The sequence below is a fragment of the Fusarium oxysporum genome, chromosome X, assembly GCF_013085055.1.
Source record: "Fusarium oxysporum Fo47 chromosome X, complete sequence".
Classification (NCBI taxonomy): domain Eukaryota; kingdom Fungi; phylum Ascomycota; class Sordariomycetes; order Hypocreales; family Nectriaceae; genus Fusarium; species Fusarium oxysporum.
Window position 1 is genome coordinate 409,521 of NC_072849.1, and position 22,137 is coordinate 431,657.

At 48.7% G+C, this 22,137-nt stretch overlaps 7 protein-coding genes across 7 annotated transcripts; 6 read left to right on the top strand and 1 right to left on the bottom strand.

Annotated features, from left to right (window-relative positions):
* Nucleotides 1–184: 184 nt before the first annotated feature.
* Nucleotides 185–5,026, top strand: FOBCDRAFT_253322 (OPT oligopeptide transporter protein-domain-containing protein; the record flags this gene model as incomplete). The annotated part of the gene is made up of 9 exons (XM_031190972.3): nt 185–1,083; nt 1,137–1,203; nt 1,256–2,496; nt 2,549–2,632; nt 2,842–2,876; nt 2,925–2,948; nt 3,308–3,346; nt 3,401–4,916; nt 4,985–5,026. The coding sequence occupies exons 1-9, from the start codon at nt 304–306 to the stop codon at nt 5,024–5,026; spliced, it is 3,828 nt and encodes a 1,275-aa protein (XP_031032203.3). The 5' UTR covers nt 185–303.
* Nucleotides 5,027–5,779: 753 nt separating this feature from the next.
* On the top strand, nt 5,780–9,029 carry FOBCDRAFT_244079 (uncharacterized protein; the record flags this gene model as incomplete). The annotated part of the gene is made up of 6 exons (XM_059610583.1): nt 5,780–6,219; nt 6,271–6,587; nt 7,030; nt 7,276–7,469; nt 7,528–7,644; nt 7,681–9,029. The coding sequence occupies 6 exons, from the start codon at nt 5,780–5,782 to the stop codon at nt 9,027–9,029; spliced, it is 2,418 nt and encodes an 805-aa protein (XP_059467902.1).
* Nucleotides 9,030–9,551: 522 nt separating this feature from the next.
* FOBCDRAFT_146331 (aspartic peptidase domain-containing protein) lies at nt 9,552–10,427 on the bottom strand (the record flags this gene model as incomplete). The annotated part of the gene is made up of 1 exon (XM_031190976.3): nt 9,552–10,427. The coding sequence occupies one exon, from the start codon at nt 10,425–10,427 to the stop codon at nt 9,552–9,554; it is 876 nt and encodes a 291-aa protein (XP_031032207.3).
* A 789-nt stretch (nt 10,428–11,216) lies between these two features.
* FOBCDRAFT_279954 (aspartic peptidase domain-containing protein) lies at nt 11,217–12,544 on the top strand (the record flags this gene model as incomplete). Its single annotated transcript, XM_054707073.1, has 4 exons — nt 11,217–11,500; nt 11,548–11,655; nt 11,683–11,723; nt 11,781–12,544. The coding sequence occupies 4 exons, from the start codon at nt 11,217–11,219 to the stop codon at nt 12,542–12,544; spliced, it is 1,197 nt and encodes a 398-aa protein (XP_054563048.1).
* Nucleotides 12,545–13,388: 844 nt separating this feature from the next.
* FOBCDRAFT_190516 (uncharacterized protein) lies at nt 13,389–19,129 on the top strand (the record flags this gene model as incomplete). Its single annotated transcript, XM_059608695.1, has 15 exons — nt 13,389–13,469; nt 13,525–13,625; nt 13,733–14,150; nt 14,199–14,336; nt 14,391–14,494; nt 14,548–14,639; nt 14,691–14,735; nt 14,791–14,879; nt 14,935–15,077; nt 15,207–15,248; nt 15,918–16,904; nt 16,953–17,022; nt 17,072–17,431; nt 17,853–17,968; nt 18,022–19,129. 15 exons carry the CDS (start codon nt 13,389–13,391, stop codon nt 19,127–19,129), a joined length of 3,894 nt encoding a protein of 1,297 aa, XP_059467903.1.
* A 433-nt stretch (nt 19,130–19,562) lies between these two features.
* Nucleotides 19,563–19,997, top strand: FOBCDRAFT_232169 (uncharacterized protein). Its single transcript, XM_059609886.1, has 2 exons — nt 19,563–19,780; nt 19,837–19,997. Exons 1-2 carry the CDS (start codon nt 19,626–19,628, stop codon nt 19,865–19,867), a joined length of 186 nt encoding a protein of 61 aa, XP_059467904.1. The 5' UTR covers nt 19,563–19,625; the 3' UTR covers nt 19,868–19,997.
* Nucleotides 19,998–20,468: 471 nt separating this feature from the next.
* Nucleotides 20,469–21,929, top strand: FOBCDRAFT_323394 (uncharacterized protein; the record flags this gene model as incomplete). Its single annotated transcript, XM_031190982.2, has 2 exons — nt 20,469–20,778; nt 20,839–21,929. The coding sequence occupies 2 exons, from the start codon at nt 20,469–20,471 to the stop codon at nt 21,927–21,929; spliced, it is 1,401 nt and encodes a 466-aa protein (XP_031032213.2).
* Nucleotides 21,930–22,137: the final 208 nt, after the last annotated feature.

A 22,137-nucleotide genomic window follows, 5' to 3' on the forward strand; every position in this document is an offset into this window, starting at 1 on the left:
GTAGGGTAGCAATTATTCTCCTTAACCCCGAAGCTAAGGACCTGATGATCCGGCGACCAATCAGACGCTAGCTCAAATGACAACATCGCTTGGACCTTCTTCTTACATGAGGGGCAGATAAACTAACATTTGCCGAAATCCGGGGAGGGGAGTAGCATCGAATGTGACTTGACTCGCGATAAGACACAATTATAAAATGCCGAGACCTTCGCGCCAAGAAATCAATGCATCTTCAGAAGACCTTGTCTCCTTCTTGTGTCAGTTCACCTCGTTAGGCATTTCTTAGTGATTGAGACCGCCATCATGGCACGCAAGGTCGAATACGCCGACAACCTTGAGCCTTCAAGACAAGAAGATGGTACCATCGAAGGCACATCAGAAGAAATCATCGACAACCCCGACAAAGCTACTGCCTTCGCCATCAGCGGCATAGACGAACACTACGATATCGACTCAGACAACTCGCCCCAACCAGAAGTCAGAGCCAATGTCCCCAACGTCGATGATCCCTCTATGCCTGTTAATACGCTCCGTGCGTGGACGCTAGGTCTACTGTTTACCATTCTCGGAACGGGTATCAATCAGTTCTTTTCGATGAGATATCCTAGTGTGACTATCTCATCGCTTGTCGCGCAGTTGGTCGCTTATCCTGCTGGAAGAGCCCTTGCGCATGCGCTTCCTATTATGAGGATTAGAGTGTTCGGGAGGGAGATTGCACTTAATCCTGATCATCACTTTAACATCAAGGAGCATGCGCTGATTACTATCATGTCAAACCTCTCATTTGGACCGTCTTGGGCAACGGATATTATTCAAGCTCAAGTTGCGCCTGCGTTCTTGGGCCTGAAGACTCCTGTCGGGTATCAATTCTTACTCGCGCTTACTATGCAGCTGTTTGGCCTTGGAATGGCTGGTATGGCGTACAGGTTTATTGTTGAGCCGCCGCATATGGTCTGGCCTTCGACGCTTGCTAATGCGGCGCTGTTTCAGACGTTACATGGGAGAGCGAACCCAAAGGCTGATGGATGGAGTATTTCGAGGTATCGCTTCTTTGTCTACGTCTTTGCGGGTGGTTGGTTGTGGGTGAGTGCCACTCATAGTTCTCTACTCTCATTCGGATGCTAACAGTTGATTAGTACTGGCTGCCTGGGTTCCTCTTTACTGGACTGAGCACCTTTGCCTTCATTTGCTGGGCTGCACCAAGTAAGTTCACTCCCTCTACCAACCGATCGTATTGAGTACTAACTTCTGTTAGACAACATCATCGTCAACAACCTCTTTGGCATGTCAACCGGTCTCGCCTATCTCCCCACCACTTTTAACGGCTCTCCCCTCGTCGTCCCCTTCTGGGCCCAAGCCAATGTCTTCGCCGGATGGGTCATCCTCTTCGCTCTCGTCACACCAATTCTGTATTACAGAAATACTTGGTATACAGCTTACCTACCGTTCTCGGGGGGTGACATCTACGACAACACTGGCAATGTCTTCAACGCGTCACGCGTCGTTGACCGCCACGGAAATTTCTCTCCCGAAGATTACAAGAGCTACAGCCCCATATTTATGCCAGTCACTTTCGCTCTCAGCTACGGTATCTCTTTCGCGACAATGACTTGCGTTCCGACGTACATCTTCCTCAACTACTGGAAGCAGATCGTCGGCGCCTTCAACCCGCAGCGGAAGAAGGATATTCATGCTCGGCTGATTGAGAGATACCCTGATGCTCCGTGGTGGTGGTACGCCGCATTGACTGCTATCGTCCTTGGTCTTACCATCATGGTTCAAGAGGTTTACAATACCCAAATGCCTGTTTGGGGTGTCTTTCTTGCCTTTGGTCTTGCAGCATTTTATCTCATCCCCACCGGAAGTGTCTATGCTGTAGCCAACTTGAACAGCAATGTCCTCACTGTCCTTGGCGAGATCATCTCAGGATATGCTATCCCAGGAAAGCCAGTAGTCATGCTGATCTTCAAGTTCTACGCATACACTGGACTCAGCCAGGCGATGATCTTTGCTTCGGATATGAAGCTTGGGCTGTACATGAAGATTCCCCGTCGCACACTATTTGTCGCACAATTGACTGCCTGCATTGTTGGGTCTCTCACTCAAAACGCCGTCGTCCTTTGGATGTTGCACCACGTCAAGGACATCTGTGAGAGCGACCAACCCAACAAGTATACCTGTCCCCAAGGTCGCGTCAACTTCTCATCAAGTATTGTTTGGGGAGCTGTCGGTCCTGCCCGGTTATACAGCGTAGGCAAGATCTACTCAGGACTTTTGCACCTATTCTGGCTTGGAGCACTACTACCAGTAGTAACTTTCTTCCTGAAAAAGAAGTTCCCCAATAGCAAGTTGCTACGTAACCTTCACTGGCCTCTCTTTTTCGCTGGTACTGGCAACGTGCCTCCCGCTACTGGCATCAACTATAGTTCTGCCTTTGCAGTCTCTTTCATCTTCAACAAGTGGATTCGTGGAAGATACCCTCATTGGTGGGCGAAGGTAAGCTCCATGTTGACCATTGTGACATTGTATCAATGCTGACTGACTATAGTATAACTATGTTCTTTCGGCGGCGCTGGACTCTGGTCTTGCGATTTCTGCTATTGTAATCTTCTTTGCCCTCGTCTTCCCTGGGGTTAGTCTTAGTTGGTGGGGTAATAATGTCCAGGGCACGACAGCGGATGGTCTGGGTACTCCGTGGAGGAAGCTGGGCACGAATGAGACGTTCGGGCCATCTTCTTGGAATTGAGGTGGTGCCAATTGCTGTAATTTGCCGGTGTTTGTGTTGTTGCGTCATTGTTAGTAAGAAAGACTGATTATGTTGCAAATACTTCTGAAAACAAGTCACAATATGTCGTACGCACATTTGGACTATCGCTGTAGGTCTTCAGTCCGGAGGTTACTTGCCGATGACTACGTGGAAGAAGTATCGTTGACGTTTACAGGGGTAGGTAAGGGAACTGAGGACCTCTAGCCTAGATGAGAAAAGACCAGGGTAAATTCAGGCAAAGCTAATACAGGCTTACTAGACTTTAGACTAATTATTTCTGGTGGCTAAGCATGGGGATCAGATGTTTTCTCGCTCCTTGGCTCTTGAACGCTGTCCAATCAGGTAATTTTCGGTCAAATACGACGAGTACACCAACGCTAGTTCTAACTTAGGTGCTACTCCGCGAGTTGGTAGGGTCATCAAGGCCCGAGCTATCCGGGGCAGCCATGTATATAAATCATTTGAAGAACAGATTAATGGATAGATAAAACCACCCAGTCTGCTGAGCTCTATAAAGTTTGCTCTTACCGCAAAAACAAGCGTATCAATGATGGTGTCTTTGAATATTCTCAGAGCCTTGTATGTCTTCGATAGTGCAGCACGCACTACAAAACTGCTAACAACTACTTCCAGGACTTGTCTTAACTCGGCACAGAGCATCCTGCCCCTTTCGCCTCCGCACTCGCCTATCTCCCCGAAGCTCACCGGCGATCCCTGCATCCAAATTGATGGGGTCTGGAAAATCACGGAGGACTGTGTTGATCCTCTGTACTCCCAACCAATAATCGACAACGAGACCCACGAGACACTACCGCTACCTCATCTCAGAATCTCCGGTCATTTCGAAGGGACCGCCGTTGACTTCAACATCTACCTCCCCAAGAATGGCTGGAAGGGTCGCTTCTTCCAGCTAGTCTTCCCACTACAGAACTCAACTGCATCCGCTCGGGAGATTGGATTCGGTGCTGAAAGCGGAGGGTATACCGTTCGTGCTTCCGGTCGACCAACGTATCGTGGTGATGCAGCTGCAGCTAAGGTTGGCATGATGATTGCACGCGAGTACTACAAGCCCAAGACCAACAAGATCCATGGGTATATCTACGGAGGTAGCGGTGGATCTCTTGTTACCGTTGGAGCGATGGAGAATACGATTGGTATATGGTCTGGTGCTCTGACACTTGTCCAAGCTGTACCAGTTTCCATCAACAATTGGTCTATCCGTGCTCTCGCAGGTCTGGTTCTTGAGAACAAGAGTGTCGAGATCGAGGATGCTCTTAGGCCTGGTGGTAGTGGGGACGTCTACTCAAGCTTGAGTCCCACTGAGAGAACCGCTTTTGAAGAGGCCACGGCCCTTGGTGTGCCTATCAAAGGGTGGGAAAGCTTCTACGAAACTGGGGCCTCTGAGCCACTTTGGGAATCTCTCAGAACCGTATCTGGAGCAGCTGTGACGAGAATGGATCCTACCTATGTGGATGACTTCTGGAATAAGCCTGGATACTTGGGGAGCGAGCATTCCAGTCTCGGTGAGATCTTCCGCAAGGAGATGCTTGACTACAAGACATCCATTATTTCTATTAGGCGTGGTGTCAACCAGATTCCTGTTGGCCTCACCCTTGAAAAGGCACCCGAATCAGCAAGAACATACTGGCTGGACATCATTCTTCTCTCCAAAGATGGAGAAGCACTCGGGAAAATCACAGCCAAGGGTCGCAATGACAATAACAACAAGACCGTTACCCTTCATCATGACAATGATCTTGCCGTCCTCTCTCTTCTCCAAGAGGGTAACCAAGTCCACATAAGCAACCGCATGTTCCTCGCCATGCATGCAATTCATCGCCACTCAGTCCCCAAAAGCGCAGACTTCTACGGATACGATTGTCTGCGTGATTCGAACGGAGACCCCATCTATCCCCAGCGCCCCGTCCTAGTGGCGGAGCAGATAGCCTGGTCAGCTAGCGGTGGCGCTTCTTTTTCGGGCAAGTTCAATGGCAAGATGATCGTCATGGATAATCTTATGGATGTTGACGCGTTCCCATGGCATGCAGATTGGTACAAGAACCAGGTCAAAAAGGCTTATGGAGATGAAGCCGATAATAAGTTTCGTCTTCATTATAGCGAGAATGCGGATCATCAAATGGGTCCTGTTGTGAGTTCCAAGAGCTCTAGGGTTGTGGACTTTACAGGCCTTTACGAGCAGCATCTGCGAGACTTGAGTATCTGGTGCGAAACCGGGGTATACCCAAGCACTCCAACTAATTACACCATCAGAAACTCTCAGCTGCGATTACCTGCTACGGCTCCAGAGAGGAAAGGTATCCAGCCTGTTGTAGATCTCACCATCAATGGTGGCAAACAAGCTGAGGTCAAAACAGGCAGCATAGTCACTTTTAAAGTACGCGTTGAAGTTCCTCCCGGCGCAGGAAAAGCATTTGCCTTGGAGTGGGATTTCGAAGGGACGGGTCACTTTGTTAAGAAGGTATTCAGAGAGGTTGTTCGACCTGTTGAGACGGCGGGTTATTATACTTACAGCCAAGCCGGGACTTTCTTTCCTACAGTGAGGGCTGCTTCGTACAGGGAGGAGAAGGTAGATTCGCCTTATTCTTTAGCCTTAAACCTTGGGCGGGTACAGGTCGTCGTCATTTAGGCCGTGTCATGGCCTCACTCAAGACTTAGCTATTTCTCTCCCTCATATTATCGAGAACCAGCCAGTTCCATTGAGCTGACTTAATTGAATGGGAGAAGGAAATGGGCATTTGCATGCTCGCCCTTCTGCCTATGGCACGAGAAATTCCAGTAACAGCTCTCAATGCTTGGCTCTCGCTTTTGTCATGTTTTCAAATTACAAGTGGGCTGGGGTGTCGCCGCCTTTTGGTTGGTTGGCTGATCTGAGTGTCTGTCTGCCCTGTCTGCCCTGTCTGCCTTGCAGCAATCCATTCTTACCCAACACTCAACTTCCCCGCTTCGTCTCAGCTGCTTCTTTCTCCCCTTTGCAAACTTGTTAATCTCAACATGGCCGACCCGTTGTCCATCGCCAGTGGCGTCGCTGGCCTTGTATCTCTTGGCTTGACTCTCTGTGGCGGTCTTCACAATTATTTTAGTAACGTCAAAGGCCGACACCAAGACATCGAGACAGCCAGCCGAAGCCTTACTCTTTTACAATCAAACATCTTCATCATCCAGTCGAGCACATTAAAACTTGGCCATCGCCACGCCTTGTCTGCCAATGGAGTCAATCAAGGTCTTGCCAATTGCGAGTTCGAACTCGTAGCCCTACAGCAATTGATGCTGAACCTTACTAGAGAGGAGGGTTTGTCCGACATTACAGGAAAGTTGAGAAAGCAAATAAAGATAGCTCGGTATCCATTCGATCAGAAGAAGTTGATTCAACTTCAAGATCAGCTTTCCAAGGCCAATACGACTTTGAGTAGTTTCGTACAAAACTTCAACCTGTGAGGAACTTCTACTAAAATGACCGTTCTGCTGTCACTAATTCCCCGTAGTGATATCAACATCGGCATCAGCGAAGACTTGCAGATTTTGAAAAACTACACCAATGCTAACGATAGCATCACGCACAACATGCTAGGCACAATTGCCGGGCGACTCGACGCCATCAGTCCAGCTGTTCAACGAACTGAGATAGAGATGGCGAAATTGTCTCAACATGTCCAGGACAACTGCCTCGACACTCGCAGCCATGTTTCAGACGTCGTTGTCCAACCCCGTTATCTGCAGAATTCTCAGAAAGAAGAAACAATGATGAAGACACTAAATGATCCAGAATGTACTTGTTCCGACCCTTCGACCAGTTCTACTTGTCGAAAATCATCTTATGTTAATCAATCCTGGGGAGTTTTGATCGTCTCGAAACAAGAATATACACGACAACGCCATCATCCTAGTTGCATTTTCTTTAGCCAATCACTCCAGAAGTCAAAGATTACATTTCGCTACCTTGGACTTCGATATCAGCTTTCCCGAATTCTATCTATGTCACTGACTCGAGATTATCCGGCTGGGGCATACAGTCTTTCCTTCGGGATACAGCCATGCAACATTGTTGAATCGAGTCCGGCTTTTCAAGCGCTTCGTGACCTCGAAGACAAGTACATGAACTACAGGGAACTCCATAATCGTTTTGATTTACGAGAAGAGACCTCGGCCCTGATCAGGGATCTCAGAACTATTTATGAGTCAGCTGCTGCGTCACCGTTTGACGTAGATAGATTTGGGAATAACATCGCCCACATATCCATGAGCGTGAGTTTTTATTCTGGTTATGAACATACAAGACGACTTTATGTTAACAGAATCGTGAGCTTTATCGGAGACACCTAATCCCTTCGGTTCCGAGAGAAGGAATAAGTTTCGAGGACGTACTTGTATCGATTCGCTCGCTTCTGTCATACATGTTTGATACTGGGGTCCCAATCAGTACCGCTAATTTTTACCAACAGTAATAAGTCCACAACTCATTTTCACTTAACTTGGCTCACATAACCTAGAACGATTCTTCACGATTTGTGGCATCCTGACTCTTTAATGATGCTTTTCCTGTTATATAACTTCATCGCAACACTTGATACATCCTTCTGCGGCACAGACCTCGGCAAGCGCAAAAGGGCTTTTCTCGGACTCAACGGACTATCAAGTAACGATTTTTTGCAAGTTTGGGGCAAGTACCCTGAGATTGCCGAGGGTAAGCCACTGGTTGCCATATCCTTTCCAATCACACACAGCTAATAGATATGATCCAGCATTTGGATTTAATGACATCTTCAGGGCAGTTATGCAGCAAGACCGGCAAAAGCTCGAAGCTATTCCTATGGGCGACCAATTTACTGAAGGCATTCTGGAGATAGATATTTATGAACGTAACATTTTACACGCTAGCATCACCTGACCGGAAGGACTTAGTCTACTTCTGCAACACAGCCAAACTGTATATCTACTGTGCGACAAGAACTCGATGGCTATCAGTCCTCTGGAACTTGCAGCAAGGTCAAGTGGAGAAACATGTACCCAAACAGACAAATGGGTGCTTTGCCAGAACTGTCAATGTGCTGTTTCTGCCCAACTGCTCTTAGAGGCCGATTGCTGCCTGCCGGCTCATTTGATGGAACAAAGCTCCCTGGAAAAGTGTTCATTGAGATGCCGAAGGCTATTATTCAAGCATTTCAAGAACCGGAGGCGACGACTACGAGATCTTTCCCTTGCGTTGCTACCCCCTGAAGTCATACATCGTTATGGAGTCACCGTTGATTTTCTTCCTGACGCTACTGCGAGATTTCTCTGGAAGGAATTAGAATCACGCTGTGGTGAATCAACAAGACAAGAGTTTGAGATGGGTCACGGCCTCAATCCCTTTTGTTCATACTGCTCCTCCTCCGGAGGCTTGTTCGAAGAGCCCATTTCTCCACAAATCTGTTTGTTGGCCGATGAGTTCGGCATCAAGCCTTCTGATGAGGATGGTCTCCAGCCACTTCTAGCCCGTGTTCATCTTTCTTCTCACTCATATGATAGGCTCCAGATCACGATTCTCTATCTAAATTGGCTGTTGAAGCATGATTATCTCAAACTAGAATACGTGATTGGAGGCTTCCAGACATCTGCATTACATGAGTTTGGAGGATGGATTGGTAGGAATGTCGCCCGTTACTTTCCATATCAGAATGGCAATTCGCCCTACTGGTCTGGGGAAGGAATCAGTCTGATCACCAAAATATGCAACAGCGAGATGCAGTCCGATCTATCATGCCCCTGTATATCAGGTGCATTTAACCGACCTTTGGCTTCTTTGTTCTCCGGATTTACGGTCGACACGCTCTCTCAAGTTTCTAGGAAGCTCGAAGTTATAAGCAGCATACAGGATCTAGTTGGTCTGATTGAAAAGAAGATAACCAATACTGACTCGTCCTATCTTGCCAGATGTGCTGTCCACACAATTACAATGGAATGCTTGGGTATAAGACACATTGGACACTGTCCTCAGGACTACTCATCATTAAAAATGGGAAAATTGGCCGACGAGGATGAATGGGCGGAATTATTAGACGAAGATAGGCTTTTGCTTGAAAAGCTTGACGATTTCGATGAAGAATTCGAAATGGAGTTCCAAAGTGGAAATCAGTCAGTGGCAGACTTTCTAGGAGGATACTACACCGAGCGGATGCTGGAAGTGATGAAAGAAATGGATGGGTCTCCGGCGGATGATTATAGACGTAGACTACTGGCTGCCGGGGTAGTGATAGTAGAATAGTCAGAGGGTAGTTGCGAGGCTAGTGGGGATGGGGTGGCAGAAAGTGAAGATGTACATAAGAATGATGGCGAGATTGATGAGTAAGTCGTTTTATTAGGGTACAGAGAAAGAGGCACTGGAATGACACCGGGATATAAAGACCCTCTTAAGCATCAGAAGATCTTGAACAATGCATACCTTTGTTCGAGGTTCTTGACTAGATATCACCAGGATGAAACCCGCAAAGCCATCGAAATTACTAACATTGCCGCAGATGGAATTTCCAGTATGAGAGAAACAAAGAATTAAGATCACACTGTCAATATTATGCCAGACTGCGTCAATAGTTGCCAAAGGAATATGTAGGTTCAATATATCGTTTATCGACGCTCGGTGTTCGTCTGTGAGCGAGACCATTATCCAAAGATTAGATATTTAAAGCTCAGTTACCTATTGACAGAATTGATGAGAAGTCCCACCGTCATACTGCAAACGAAATGCAGGTCCGTGGGCAACTCCTTCCCCAGTAGTCCCACTAGGTGATTAGTGCGAGGCAAAGCCAAGCTTCGGGGTAGCCTCCTCCTGGTTATGAACAACATAGTAGTTCCTCATGAACACATTTCCTAGCACAGAATACTTGCTGCTGAGCTGAGTTGTGATCGCTCCAGCGCAGATGCGGTTAGCGGGGTCATATACAGTATAGTTGACATCTCGTCCTGGGATAGAGAGCGTTGTGCTGTCGACCTTGAAGTGGAAGTCGGGAATAGTGCTATTGCACGGGAATGTGCGAGTGCCTCCCTGTTGGAGCTCATAACCCTTGATGTGGCTGTAGTAGTCGTTCACCACAGCTTCAGGGAGGTAAACAAGGGACGTGCCGGAGTCGACGATGACCTCGCCAACCTGCTTCTTACTACTGGTGAATGAACCTTTGCCCACGGCATAGGAGCTCACGTTCATAGACCAGTACTTCTGGCTGACCACGGGGGTGTAGGCGACTTTGCCCTTGAACTTGGTATCATCGATGTATCCAAAATCCCACGTCGCAGGCTTGCCATCGAGTCTGAGATTTGCAGCAAACACCTTCTTCTTCAGAGTGGGCAGGAGAGTTTCGAAGAACGTCTTTTGCTTCTCGGGCTGGGCGGTGTTGATGGTACTGAACGCGAGACCAAGAATGCCATCCGAAGCGAACTCAGCTTGGATAACGGTGGCGGCTTGGACGGCCTGCTTATGGGCTATGACGGGGCCTGCCTTGACAGTGTCGGTGAAGACGACGCCGCTGACCTCGTCGCCAAAGGCGTACTTAATGGACCAATTGTAATTTTTGAGAAGCTCTGCGGATGATGTTGGGACATATATTGGGTGATCCAGGCTTTGGAAAGGGGAAGACTCGTTGGAATACACCCATCTGTTAAGTTGCATGATAGTCTCGATCCAGGATGCTGAAGCAGGGAGGTACTCACAAATCGGCAGAGCCAGTGTCGTAGATCATCTTGAAAGTCTGGTTCCCGATGACTGTAGGGACGAAGAACGACATGCCAGACGAGGAAGGCTTCACTTTCGCGGAGCCTGACTGCTTCACGCTGCGCGCCTCTTTGATGTCGCCATGCATCGCAGGGTATCTCGCCTCAAGCCTCTGCCTCTCGGCCGCAGGACCGAATTCTTCTGGTGCTGAAGGCAAGGCGTCGACACTGAAAGCAGCGCCTTGGCTATCCGGCACTACGAGGCCATGGGCAGAAGCAGCCAAGGCGGCAATCAATTGAAGGAGTTTCAAAGACATATCGAAGGCAGTCGCGGAGGATGACTATGCCAGAAGGTGAAACTAGAGAACAACGAGAAAATAGGACCTCTTACTTCCTTATGCTGAAGGGAACCTCGTCGGTCTCGTTCATAGCTCGTTCCACTGTTACATAGTTCGCGCTTTGATTGTCCGCGCTGGCTCCACGGGAAGAAATGGCTAAAGTGCCGGGGTCCGCACACGACTTAATTTCCCAAAACTGGCTAGCTATTAGTACCGCAGCCACTGGAAGCACAACAGGACCGGCAGATCAGGAATGAGATACACTAAGAAACTCGTGTCGAACGAATGGTCTTGGCCTCATGACTTCATTTGGACAGGGCCTGGGTGAGTTAACCCTTTTATATATAGGCTGATAAACATCAGGCAAGTCAGTCATCCACCAACGACACCCGTAAGTAACGACAATCATCATGGCTCTCATTACTTTGGCCGCCGTCGCTGCTGCCGTTGCGTTTCCTGGCCTCGCTGCTGCGACCAAGACTCCTGCTGGTGTCATTTCCGTCCCGTTATCTCGCGATGACGGCCTGACGGCATACTATGCCAAGCTACAGGTTGGCACACCGCCGCAGACAGAGTATCTCAAGATCGACACGGGCAGCCCGCGATATTCTTTCCTCGACTCTCGTAATGAGGTATGCAAAAAGCAGGGAAATAGTTGCAAAACGTTTGGCACCTTCAACAACAAAACATCCAAGTATGTTCCTCGGACCCTGGGGTTTCTATCGCTAACCAATGTTATAGAACATCCCGCTACGACGGTACTGGCTTCGCCGACGCCCTGGGCTACGTTGATCGAGGCGATTATCTGAGCGACACTGTTGTTATCGGCGGTGTTTCAACCAAGAACATGTAATTTGGCTATACGTCTGATTACAGCTTCCCTGACAAAGTCACTGGTGATATATATACTATTCTCGGTAAGATACTGCGATGTCAAGACTATGTCACATTAAAAGTGCTGACAACGAAACCAGGCCTGTCATTGGAGTGCGAGTACGCCGGTCCCAAATGTACTGACAGGTTCTCGTCGTACTTCCTGCCGGAGCTCAAGAATGCTTCCAAGATCAACTATCTCGCTTCAAGTCTCTACCTTGGACCTGATGACAAGGAGGCCGCCAACGCGAGGATGCTCCTCGGTGGCGCCTACGACAAGGCCAAGATTGAGGGCAACCTTATCACAGTGCCCATGGTCGACCCCTTCAATGCCGACCTCAGCGGTGGCCAGACCAACTCGGTTGATGTCACGTCTTTAGAAATCGTCCTCACCAAGGGCAACAACCGAACCAAGGAAACTTACGGCAAAAAGGGCGTTGGTCTCCCTGTTCTGCTGCAGACAGGCGTCGCGAATTGGTACGTCACCGACAAGACTATTGGTCCTATATCCAGCGCTTTCGGTCTCGCCAAGGAACCTGACTTTGGTCAACGATACTTTGTCGTCGATTGCAAGTACGGTGACTCCAAGCGCAACGACGGTTACATCGCTGTTGAGTTTGGTTTCCATGGCACAATCAAGGTTCCGTTTCACGGCTTGGTATCGAAGTTCCCTGATGACACCTGTGGAGTGTTCCTCGCTTCTCGGGGTTACCCCATGTGCATCTTTGGTGACCCTTTCCTGCGCAACGTATACAGCATCTTTGACCAGGAGAAATTTTCTATCTCGATGGGCAAAGTGAAGCATACAGCTGAGGAGAATATTGTGCCTTTTCCCAAAGGAGGCTTCAAACCGACTCATTACTGAGGAGGTTGAAGGGTACGAAGCGACACCATCATGTTAATGTATATGTAATGGTTCAGACCTAGCGAAATTTAAGCGATAACTGTGCTGAGTATATGAGCGAATAGAACTAAACACAACGACAAGACATGTTTTCCAGTTTCTCAATTGTGTTTGTAGTAGACCTCAAGAATCATCTAGCTTCCCTCTGGCGTATTCTTTCTCGACACCTCGCAGCTTAAACGTAATTAGAGAGTTGTCTGAGAATCAATTGTGACTTTAGGGTAATACTACAATTAGCAATCACAAAAGCCGATAACAGGCTTCCCCGTAGATCGCAGAGGCGCTATCTTGCCATCTCGCGCACTCGGCCCAAAACGGTCAAATGGGCGACCCCAGATTGAGCTATACCTTTCTGAGCCATCTCAGCGAACGCTATCATCCCCGCCAAATAGGACCATCCTTGGTTCAGTAACCGTTATCAGCACAAACATGACCACGCGATATAAATGGCAGCGAATCGCAAACAATCAACGCCTGCCACTTGGTGAGGTGTCATTCTGAACGTGTATTCCTAAGTCAACACAATGGATAAAGACCTCAAGCCCGTTACCACCATGCCGACGAACTCAACCGTCGGGATGGGTGAGTTTGTTGAAGATACGGCTAGCGGTCGCAAACCCACCGCTACCTTGGATGGTGATGATGAGAAGCAGTCGGGGGAACTGGGTTCCCCTCCACTTGGGATCGTGTATAGCTCCAAGGAAGATGCGAGGGTCCGATGGAAGCTTGACCTGATTCTACTGCCTTTGGTAGGTGGTTCACTTTGAAAGATCGAGCGAATGAAACCTGACCGCAAGACAAACAGATGGCGTGCACATACGTCCTAAACTATATGGACAAAGTCGCTTTGTCCGAAGCCTCCATATTTGGCATTAAAGAAGATCTGGTAATCGCAGCTGCACCTCGGAGATGGCCACACAAAACAACTGACATCCGCATAGAACCTCGTGGGACAACAGTATAGCTGGTCATCCTCAATTTTCTACCTGGGCTACCTGGTCTGGCAATATCCCAGCTCTCTCTTGATGCAGAAGCTTCCCATGTAAGTCTTTACCCTTTCAGAAAGCGGCTTGGGTTGGGAGATGATCTACTGCCAAATATTACCTAATCTTGCCTAAATTTACCTAGAGTTTCCTAATCATTTCATAGTGGTCGGTACTTTGGCGTGATGATCTTCCTATGGGGCCTCACCGCATGCACAACGGCATTCACAAAAGACTTTGCAACACTCTGCGTCAACCGCGTCTTTCTCGGTGTTTTCGAATCCTGTATGTCACCCATTCTTACGATCCTCATCTCGCAGTACTGGACACGAGAGGAGCAGCCCCTTCGCACATCGCTATGGTGGTCCGCCAGCGCTGTCGGTGCTTTCATGGCCGATGCCATAACATACGGCCTCTCGGGTAAAGATCATTCGGGCTCTAAGTATGCCGTCTGGCAAGTCATTTACCTCGTCTTCGGGCCGATGACAATGTTTTGGGGCGTTGTTGTCTTTTTTGGTGTCCCGGCGTCACCTCTGACCGCATGGTTCTTCAGCAAGAGGGAGCGGGATATCGCTACTGATAGGGTAACTAACCCATGATATCAACTGCCAGCGTTGCTGAACAATCTACAGGTCTTGAAAAATCACACCGGCATTAAAAACACTGAGTATAAATGGAACCAGGTCCGGGAATGCCTGATGGATCCCCAGCCGTGGATACTAGCGATACACGCCTTTCTTCAATGCCTGCAGGGAGGCGGTCTAACATCGGTGAGCAATCTTGAATTGAATCAGTAGGTACATCATATTCTGACGACAACACAGTTCTCTAAGATCGTGTTGACCCAGACCCTCGGCTACTCGAGTCGCCAAGCCACTTTGATGGGCATGCCGTCCAACACCATCCACCTCGTCTCGGTGGTCTTTGCGTGAGTATCCAATTTTGCAACTCCATGCCCTATTGCTGACTCTTGTGATCCAGTGGCTGGTTTTGCACTCGTTTCAAGAATACTAGGTGCTACGTCATGATCGCAACGAACGTGATTGTCTTGATAGGAGCGGTGTTGGTGGACAGTGAGTTCCTGGCATCATGAATGTCAGCTTGTAGTATCTGATTTGTATTAGACCTTCCACAATCCAACCATAAAGGTCGACTTGCGTCTTTCTACAGTAAGTGTAAAGTCTCCTTTCGTGGCTCAGAACCGTTGCTCATAAGTACCTCCAGTTATCTATGTGAATACCGTCCCTTTCGGACTTGGCATGAGCATGCTCTCCTCGAATATCGCAGGATTTACCAAGAAGTCCACCGCGAGCGTAAGTATTTGACTCTAGCCAATCTTGACTAGACCCGCTCTAATAACACTTGCAGGTCATGATGTTCCTGGGCTACTGTCTTGGCCAATTCACCGGCCCTCAATTCTTCATCACGCACGAGGCCCCACAGTTCCAGACTGCTTTCAAAGGCTTCTACTCCTCAGTCTCTGCCATGATTGGTTTGGAAATCATTTTGCTGTAAGGAAGCTTATCATTTCACTTTACCACCGAATACTAACCATTTTCTCTTAGCATCTACATCAGGTATCAGAACCATCGTCGGGGTCGCCGCGAGGTTCAAGAAATCTGTAACGTAAACATTTCTAGGGATGATTTAGATCTTACGGATTGGCAGCAAGGCTCGTTTAGGTATGTTTGGTGAGCCTTGGTGGAAAAGGTGCGAAGTGATGAACATTCATGTGGTCGCGAGTCACGGTTCGAAGGGTTGCTATCCTGTTCGCTTGCTCTTAAATTCTGTCGATCTGTCTTTGTGTACAATACTTCCTTCAAGTTGGTCAGGAATGAGTGCCAAATCTCGTTTACTTGACCAAGCACAATATTGACGTTGAATACATACCTAACTATTCTATTTGTGACATTCTCACAATGATCCCGCTGTAGGTTATTGCGGCCTCGGCACCACACTGTAAACAGGGTTATAGAATTATAGAGAGGAAATAGTGCATAATTTTATTAGAGATATGAAGACGACAAGCTCCTGGTGCTTGTCTTGTACTTAGCGTGCTTCTGGGTATGCTTATCAGCGATTAGTCATTAGTTACCCCAGATTTCAAAATAAACTCCAAGACCAAAGCGCTCTTGCACCTCGATCACCCCTCATTCTCGTCCACGGCCTTTGCTATAACGAATCACCATGTCCCTATGCACCACTTGCGCAAGAAGGAAACTGTCTTGTGATCAACTAAAACCGCGCTGCTCACCCTGTCGACGCTCTCACCTCAAATGCGCTTATGAACCATCATCGCACGCCGTATTTGAGTTTAGAGATGAGACAGAGCAGATCAGAACTCATTCCAGGCATCGCGGGAAGAGGAAGAGCACGCCAAGACAGCCGAGTGGTACAGAGATGAGCCCGCAGACCCAGACGACCTTTTCAGTGGCCGAGACGGATGCACCGGACTCATTCGAACCATCGTCACTCGCAATGCTTGATGCGGCGGCGATGCCTTGGATGGATGGGATATTTGACTCGTATCCAGACCAGCAATGGGACTTGAGTCCGGACTCTACAATACTGTACAATGGAACTGCGCAAACTTGGCTCCCGCAAACGGATTCGCCTGGCCAAATCTCCGCTGACTTCAACGTGGGCAGCCTGTCCTCAAGTTCCCCTCAGACAGTCTCTGATCGGGTCCTGGCACAGCACTATACGCAAAACTTGGCGTCAAAATACAGCTCCAAGGGCCAGACTTGGAACAATCACACATATTTCTTTAATCGCTTCAACTCGAGCCACTCGTTTGTGATATCGGCTCTCTACGCGTGGACAGCGGCTCACCTCCACTGTAATGGGACATTGGGCTCAGAGACTAGCGCTCTAGAACACTACGAAAAGAGTCTCGCAGCACTCGGGGATCAATTGGATATCCATCTGGGGGTTAGGAGCGCGGAAAGAGAGCTTAGCCAGACTTGGCCCCAGCTTATCACCCGAGATGATGACCTGGATGCCGTCTCAGTGACGCTGTACTTCCTTGCCTGGACAGATCTTCTTCTCTCGAGAAGAGCCTATCTTAAGCGCATGCTGAGTCTCGAGGCTTGTCTTCTGGGAAGTCGAGACCACGGTGATCAATCGCAGTCAGTTTACGGCAGGATGGCTGTGTGGTTCTGCTTCCTCGATGCTCGCGCGGCTCTGTTTTCCCAAGGTGATGATCGTATCATCCAGTGTCTGGGCAACGACTTGGGACTTATGTTTGCTGTGGATAGGTCCTATAACTTTTTGCAGCAAGAATACACTCTACTGTACCCGAATGAAGAGCGACGATGGGATGAGGCTCATAGGCCCCTGTATGTCGCTACGTGTCGCTTAGTTGCTCTGCTGGGGATGATATCCAGGGCCCAGAGCTGCACGACAGACAAAAGCCAGGAAACAAATACTCAAGCTTCACTTAGCGATATAGAACAGGTTAAAATCACTTTGGAGCTGCACAAGGTCGATGCTAATGATGAAATAGGATCTCGCCACCATTAGCGAGGAGAAAGCTGCAGAAAACAAAGTGCTATCCATTTACCTCACTGCAAACGCCCTCTTCCACGCAGTACATATCTACGCCTCCAGAGTCTACCGACCAACGGACGCAGCCTATGCAGACACGCCGCACGCCGAGGATATCATAGGCATCACTCGCCGCTTCTACAATAAGCTGAAGCGGCCGAGAACAGAAGCGCCGCCGACCAAGATATGGCCCATCCCACTCATCATGGCAGCGATTGAGGCAAAGGACCCTATCTACAGAGACTGGGCGCTCCAGCTTATCAAAAACTGCTCTCAGGCTGGAAAACATTATGTCAACGCCTGTGCTTTTGTCGAAAAGGTGCATGCCGCCGAAGAGGGGACGGGCTGTCGCGCCAATCTTTCCCAGATCGCTCAAGACATGGGCGACAATTTTGTGATTTGACAAACGCCCGCAGCTCAGGCTGAAGTTCTGAACGCTATATTTGACACTTTAGCTCTTAGTGGCGATGAACATGGCGCCGTTGTTGGACGGTCGCGGATTTGGCTTCTTTGGGACAATCGGGCGACGCGCTAAGTTAGTAGACACACCGCAGCGAAGGATTGATCACTTCCCCGAAGAATCCCACGAACGCACCTCCAAGCCTCTTTTATATAAGGATACATGCTAGTGCAAGCGATAATCAATCTATTCATTATTCCTGTTTTGCTATCTACTACCTTACAACATGCCTTCTGCCGAAACCTCTATCATGGAAGTCCCTCGTACTTCATGCTACCAGCACATTGTCGTCGAAGGCACGCCCTATGAAAGAGGACTTTCGCATGGAAGACAGGTGGCTGACAAGGTCCGTGCCAACATCGAGTATTACAAGCTTCCAGGCAAGCTCCCGCATTGGTGAGTGGAGTATGGACACCAACTTTTCTGCTATTAACCAACATCCAACTCAGGTCCATCTCCTCCAAAATCATCGAGACCGTCTACCTCCCAGCCTTTGAGAAATCCTACCCCACAGGCCTCGAAGAGATCAGAGGAATCGCAGATGGAGCAGGTGTTACGATCGAAGAGGTCATCATGCTTAATGCTCGATACGACCTTGGCAGATGCATGTATCGACTCCAAGATGGTGGCAAGACTCCACAGGAGCTTAACGGGCACGATGAATGCACGAGCGGATTCTTCCCTCCCGAAGCAGTGGCATCTGGTCGGGCTTTGGCTGTGCACAACTGGGACATGTCCAGCCATCTTTATAACCAGGACCTCATTATCTACCTCGAGGTACACCCAGACCCGTCTGAGGACCGACCTTCTATGTTTATTCTCACTGAGGCTGGGCAGCTGATCCGCAGTGGGATGAACTCGGCCGGTATGTCGGTTACTGCAAACTCGCTGCTATCAAGCGAAGACTACGTGCCCATCTCGCATACCGACCAGAACGGAGTTTACCATGAGATCAAGAACCCCAAGCCTGTTCTCCCACTCTCAGTAGCAAGACGCGTCTTCCTTGAGTATAGCAACTACGCCGAGGGCTTGGTGGCAATTAACGCCTTCCCCCGCCACGTCTCAGGGAACCTACATGTCTCGACAGCCGAAGGGTTCGCGATGGCTATGGAGGTCGCCCCAAGCCGCGTGTACAAGTTCTACGGAAATATTGATGATAACTACCTCATACACAGCAATCACTTCCTCAGTCCAGAATTTCTGGGTCGTGATGATGTTTTTGATCGTTCTCCTGGTGGGAGCACCTGGTTCAGATGCTTACGAGCCGAGAAGGGAGTAAGAACAGATTGTGCAGCGGGGAGATTGACGCCGGAAAAGATCAGGACGGCTTTTTCGGACCACCTGGCGTATCCTGAGAGTTTGTGCAATCATCCGAATCTCAATCAGAAGAACACGCCGAGCGCTGTATTGACTGGGTATACATCCAAGCAGAACATGACTGTCGCTTTCGTCATTTATGATCTGGTGGAACGGGCAATCACTGTCTGCAAGGGGCCTCCTTGTGAGGGCGTGCTGCAAAAGTTCAAACTTCAGGAGAGGCGATCGTTGAAGCATTGAGTATAGCAGCTGGAGTAATCCGATCAAGGTTTGATGGAAACGGTACCTAGCATGTTTCGTTGGCGGTGCATGTAAATATGTATTACATAAGAAAAAGATTATTCATATAGTTACGTTTCATTCTATTGTCAGTCAATCCAGCATCCATGCATGTCACAGCAATGTAAAACGCTATGAGTTAGGTTGTCATGCCTGAAAAGATGCTTAAAAACTTGGGTATCTAGGGTATGCGGCGAAAAAATGAAGCTGAAACCTGGGGTTGTTTTGACAGGGATGTTGACTGAGGCCGAAACGTCGCTTTGCTCGAGGCTGAAACCAGGGACTCACGATATCACAGTTGTGTTTCAATAGCTAGAATCGATGCTCCAGCCTCGAGCACTATTTAAGTCATCAATTTCCACTCCCAAAGATCGGCTTACTATCACCATCATCAAATCTCTTCTCCCTCTTACACCTCTCATTCCACATTCTCGGTAGCGTCGCCACTCCGCCCACCATGAGAATATCCTCAATAGCCCTGCTTTCATTCCTATCAACAGCCATGGCAGCTCCCGTGGTCCGTGGCCCCGGTGGTCGACTTGTACAAGAAGGTGCCGGCTGCACCTTAGTGCAAGGCAGAAGCGTATGTGACGATGGATTCGGAAATACCTTGTAAGTTCAATTACCCTCTTGCATAAAGTAATTCGCGTGCTGATTGTCTTCTGCAGCTTCGAAGATGATCCGTTCTCGTCAAAATAAAAAAAATTGAAACGCAAGGAGGAATGAAATGATGAGGCTTCTCACAGTGGAGGATTGAGACCTGAATACTTCCGCTTGAGGCGTTGAACTGCAGGATGGGTGGCTAGTACACCCGGGCCGTATAAGATACCACAAATAACAATCTAATGAATCAACAACTATCTTCAAACTTGCTCTGTCTTTGTCGTGCCACTTTGACTATTCTCAGCCATTGACTGTAATCCAAGCGGGACCGTCGGCATAAGTGGAACAGGGAAAATGAGGCCATCTCCACCGAGCCCAGCCGCGTAAGAAAACTTGCGGCCTGACATGGATACAGCCTGCGCAGACCACAAATTTGTCAATTTCTATACCAATTAATCATTTAAAAGATAAATCTGTGGACTTCCCCATTCGAATGCGCTACAGTAAACAAAGCTGGCCGACTACGATTGGATCAAAATCTCGGCTCTGCATTCCACGTCGTTATGCATGCTGCAGCTGCACGTTGAGTTGGGCACTGAGCGCCTCACTTTTAGTACAAGATGAAGAATAAAATCCCAATTCTGGAGCAAATTCTCTCTCAACTCAACTTCGTCTTGTATTAATATTTCTAGAAGCCATGACTTCGTCTAATTCTAGCGAGGACTTATTCCCCGCCCTGGAGTCGCTCTCCAGGTTAATCGTGCCCCATATCAAGACTGCGATATTTGTCGCACTTGTTCTGAACCAATTTACTATTTTTCCGGATTTTAATGTTATTCTTTCGCAAATATCGAGCCCGTTAATTCTCATCGTCGCGCTGTACTTTGGTGGTATCTGGACACTACCTAATGGCCAGGAGAGTACCAGTACCCTTTCTTGGAAGTTGTTGCTGGGGCCATTCTTTGACTTCAAGACAATCTCTAGTCGGGTTGGGACATACTTCAAAGGTAGGAATAATCATTCTTGTGGATGGAAAGCCAGGTACTGATGTTTTGTGTTCATTCCAGTGGGCTCATTGATGTCTTTGGCTTACTACCTAACCCTCTATTACGACCTACCTCTTCCTTTCCAACCATGGGTTCAATACATGTTCGTCGGCATTGCCACGGCTGTATTAGCCGCTGCATACCTATTTGCTCCCATAAGCAAGATTTACGGACCTCTTCGCTTCTGTTACCTTGAACATGCCCAGACATACTGGCTGGTGGTGAACTGGTGGTCACTAACAGCCGTGGTCCCCTTCTTCTCCCCCACCTTGCTACCCGTCTTTGGCTTCTGTCTCATCAGTGTGACAGTTGGTACATGGGTTCACATCTACTTTGCATACCGCGAGAAGGTTCGAACCATTGCCTGGACTGTCTCCGAGAATGCAGCCCGAGCAAAGGCAGCAGCTGAAGAGGCCAGAGACTTCGGTGTCATGGCGAAGAAGTACGAGGAGCAGATGGTCGACGCTGCAGCTGAGGCGCGACGTGATGCTGTTATTGCGAACTCGGTTAGACTGACGGACTTTTTTGACTGCGCATCTCGTGCTTGGTCTACTCTCGCTGAAGCTACGGCCCCAGCTGAGGATGCAGTCACTCAAGCTCAAAGGGTCATCGCCTCCGCTATCATCTGCGAAGAAACCGAAAAGGTCGATGATAAGCAAAAGGCAGAAAATGAACGACTAGCCACATATTTCAGACAATCCGCCGAAACAGCTCACGAGCGCGCAAGAGAAACAGTCGCCCTCCTCCGCGCAGCCCAAGCTTCTGTCCGCGGTTCCGAGAACGCAGCGCGACAAGACGAAGTGTCCCGTCGTCATGCAGAGCACACCGCTGAGAATGCGTCTAACGTCGCTAAGTCTGTCAGTGACACTGTCGCATCTATTCAAGATGCTGAGCGCAGAGCGGCGTGGGCTGGTGGCGCCGCTGCGAGACGTGCTGAAGAGGCTGTGACTATGGCGACGAATGGAGAGATTGAAGAGGCGAAGAAGGCTGTTGCTGCGTCTGAGTCTGCGTTTCAGGCTGCTGAGGAGTCGGCTAAGATTGTTCGTGAGGGGATGGAAGCTGCGCAGAGGGGGTTGCAAGAGTGGTTGCAGAGCAGTCGGCATGGGGTTTAGGTGAATAGTGAGCTAGGTGAATGGTTATATTAACTATCAGAGTGCGACAGTAAAGACATATAGTTTCTCATGACTACTGCTTTCGCTTTCTGTATATTACAAGATAATAGTTATACACTTTCCAACACTTTACTATCTAGAAGCTAATCATGTGCAGGGTCTGTGGAACCAGACATATAAAGGACAATTGAACAGAAAAACATCGGTT

What these genes read in the sequence shown, in the direction of transcription:
- FOBCDRAFT_232169 (XM_059609886.1), top strand. Translation starts at nt 19,626, where the DNA reads ATGAGAATATCCTCAATAGCCCTGCTTTCATTCCTATCAACAGCCATG. An exon ending in GATGGATTCGGAAATACCTT is followed by an intron (nt 19,781 to 19,836) that starts GTAAGTTCAATT and finishes TGTCTTCTGCAG; the next exon opens with CTTCGAAGATGATCCGTTCT.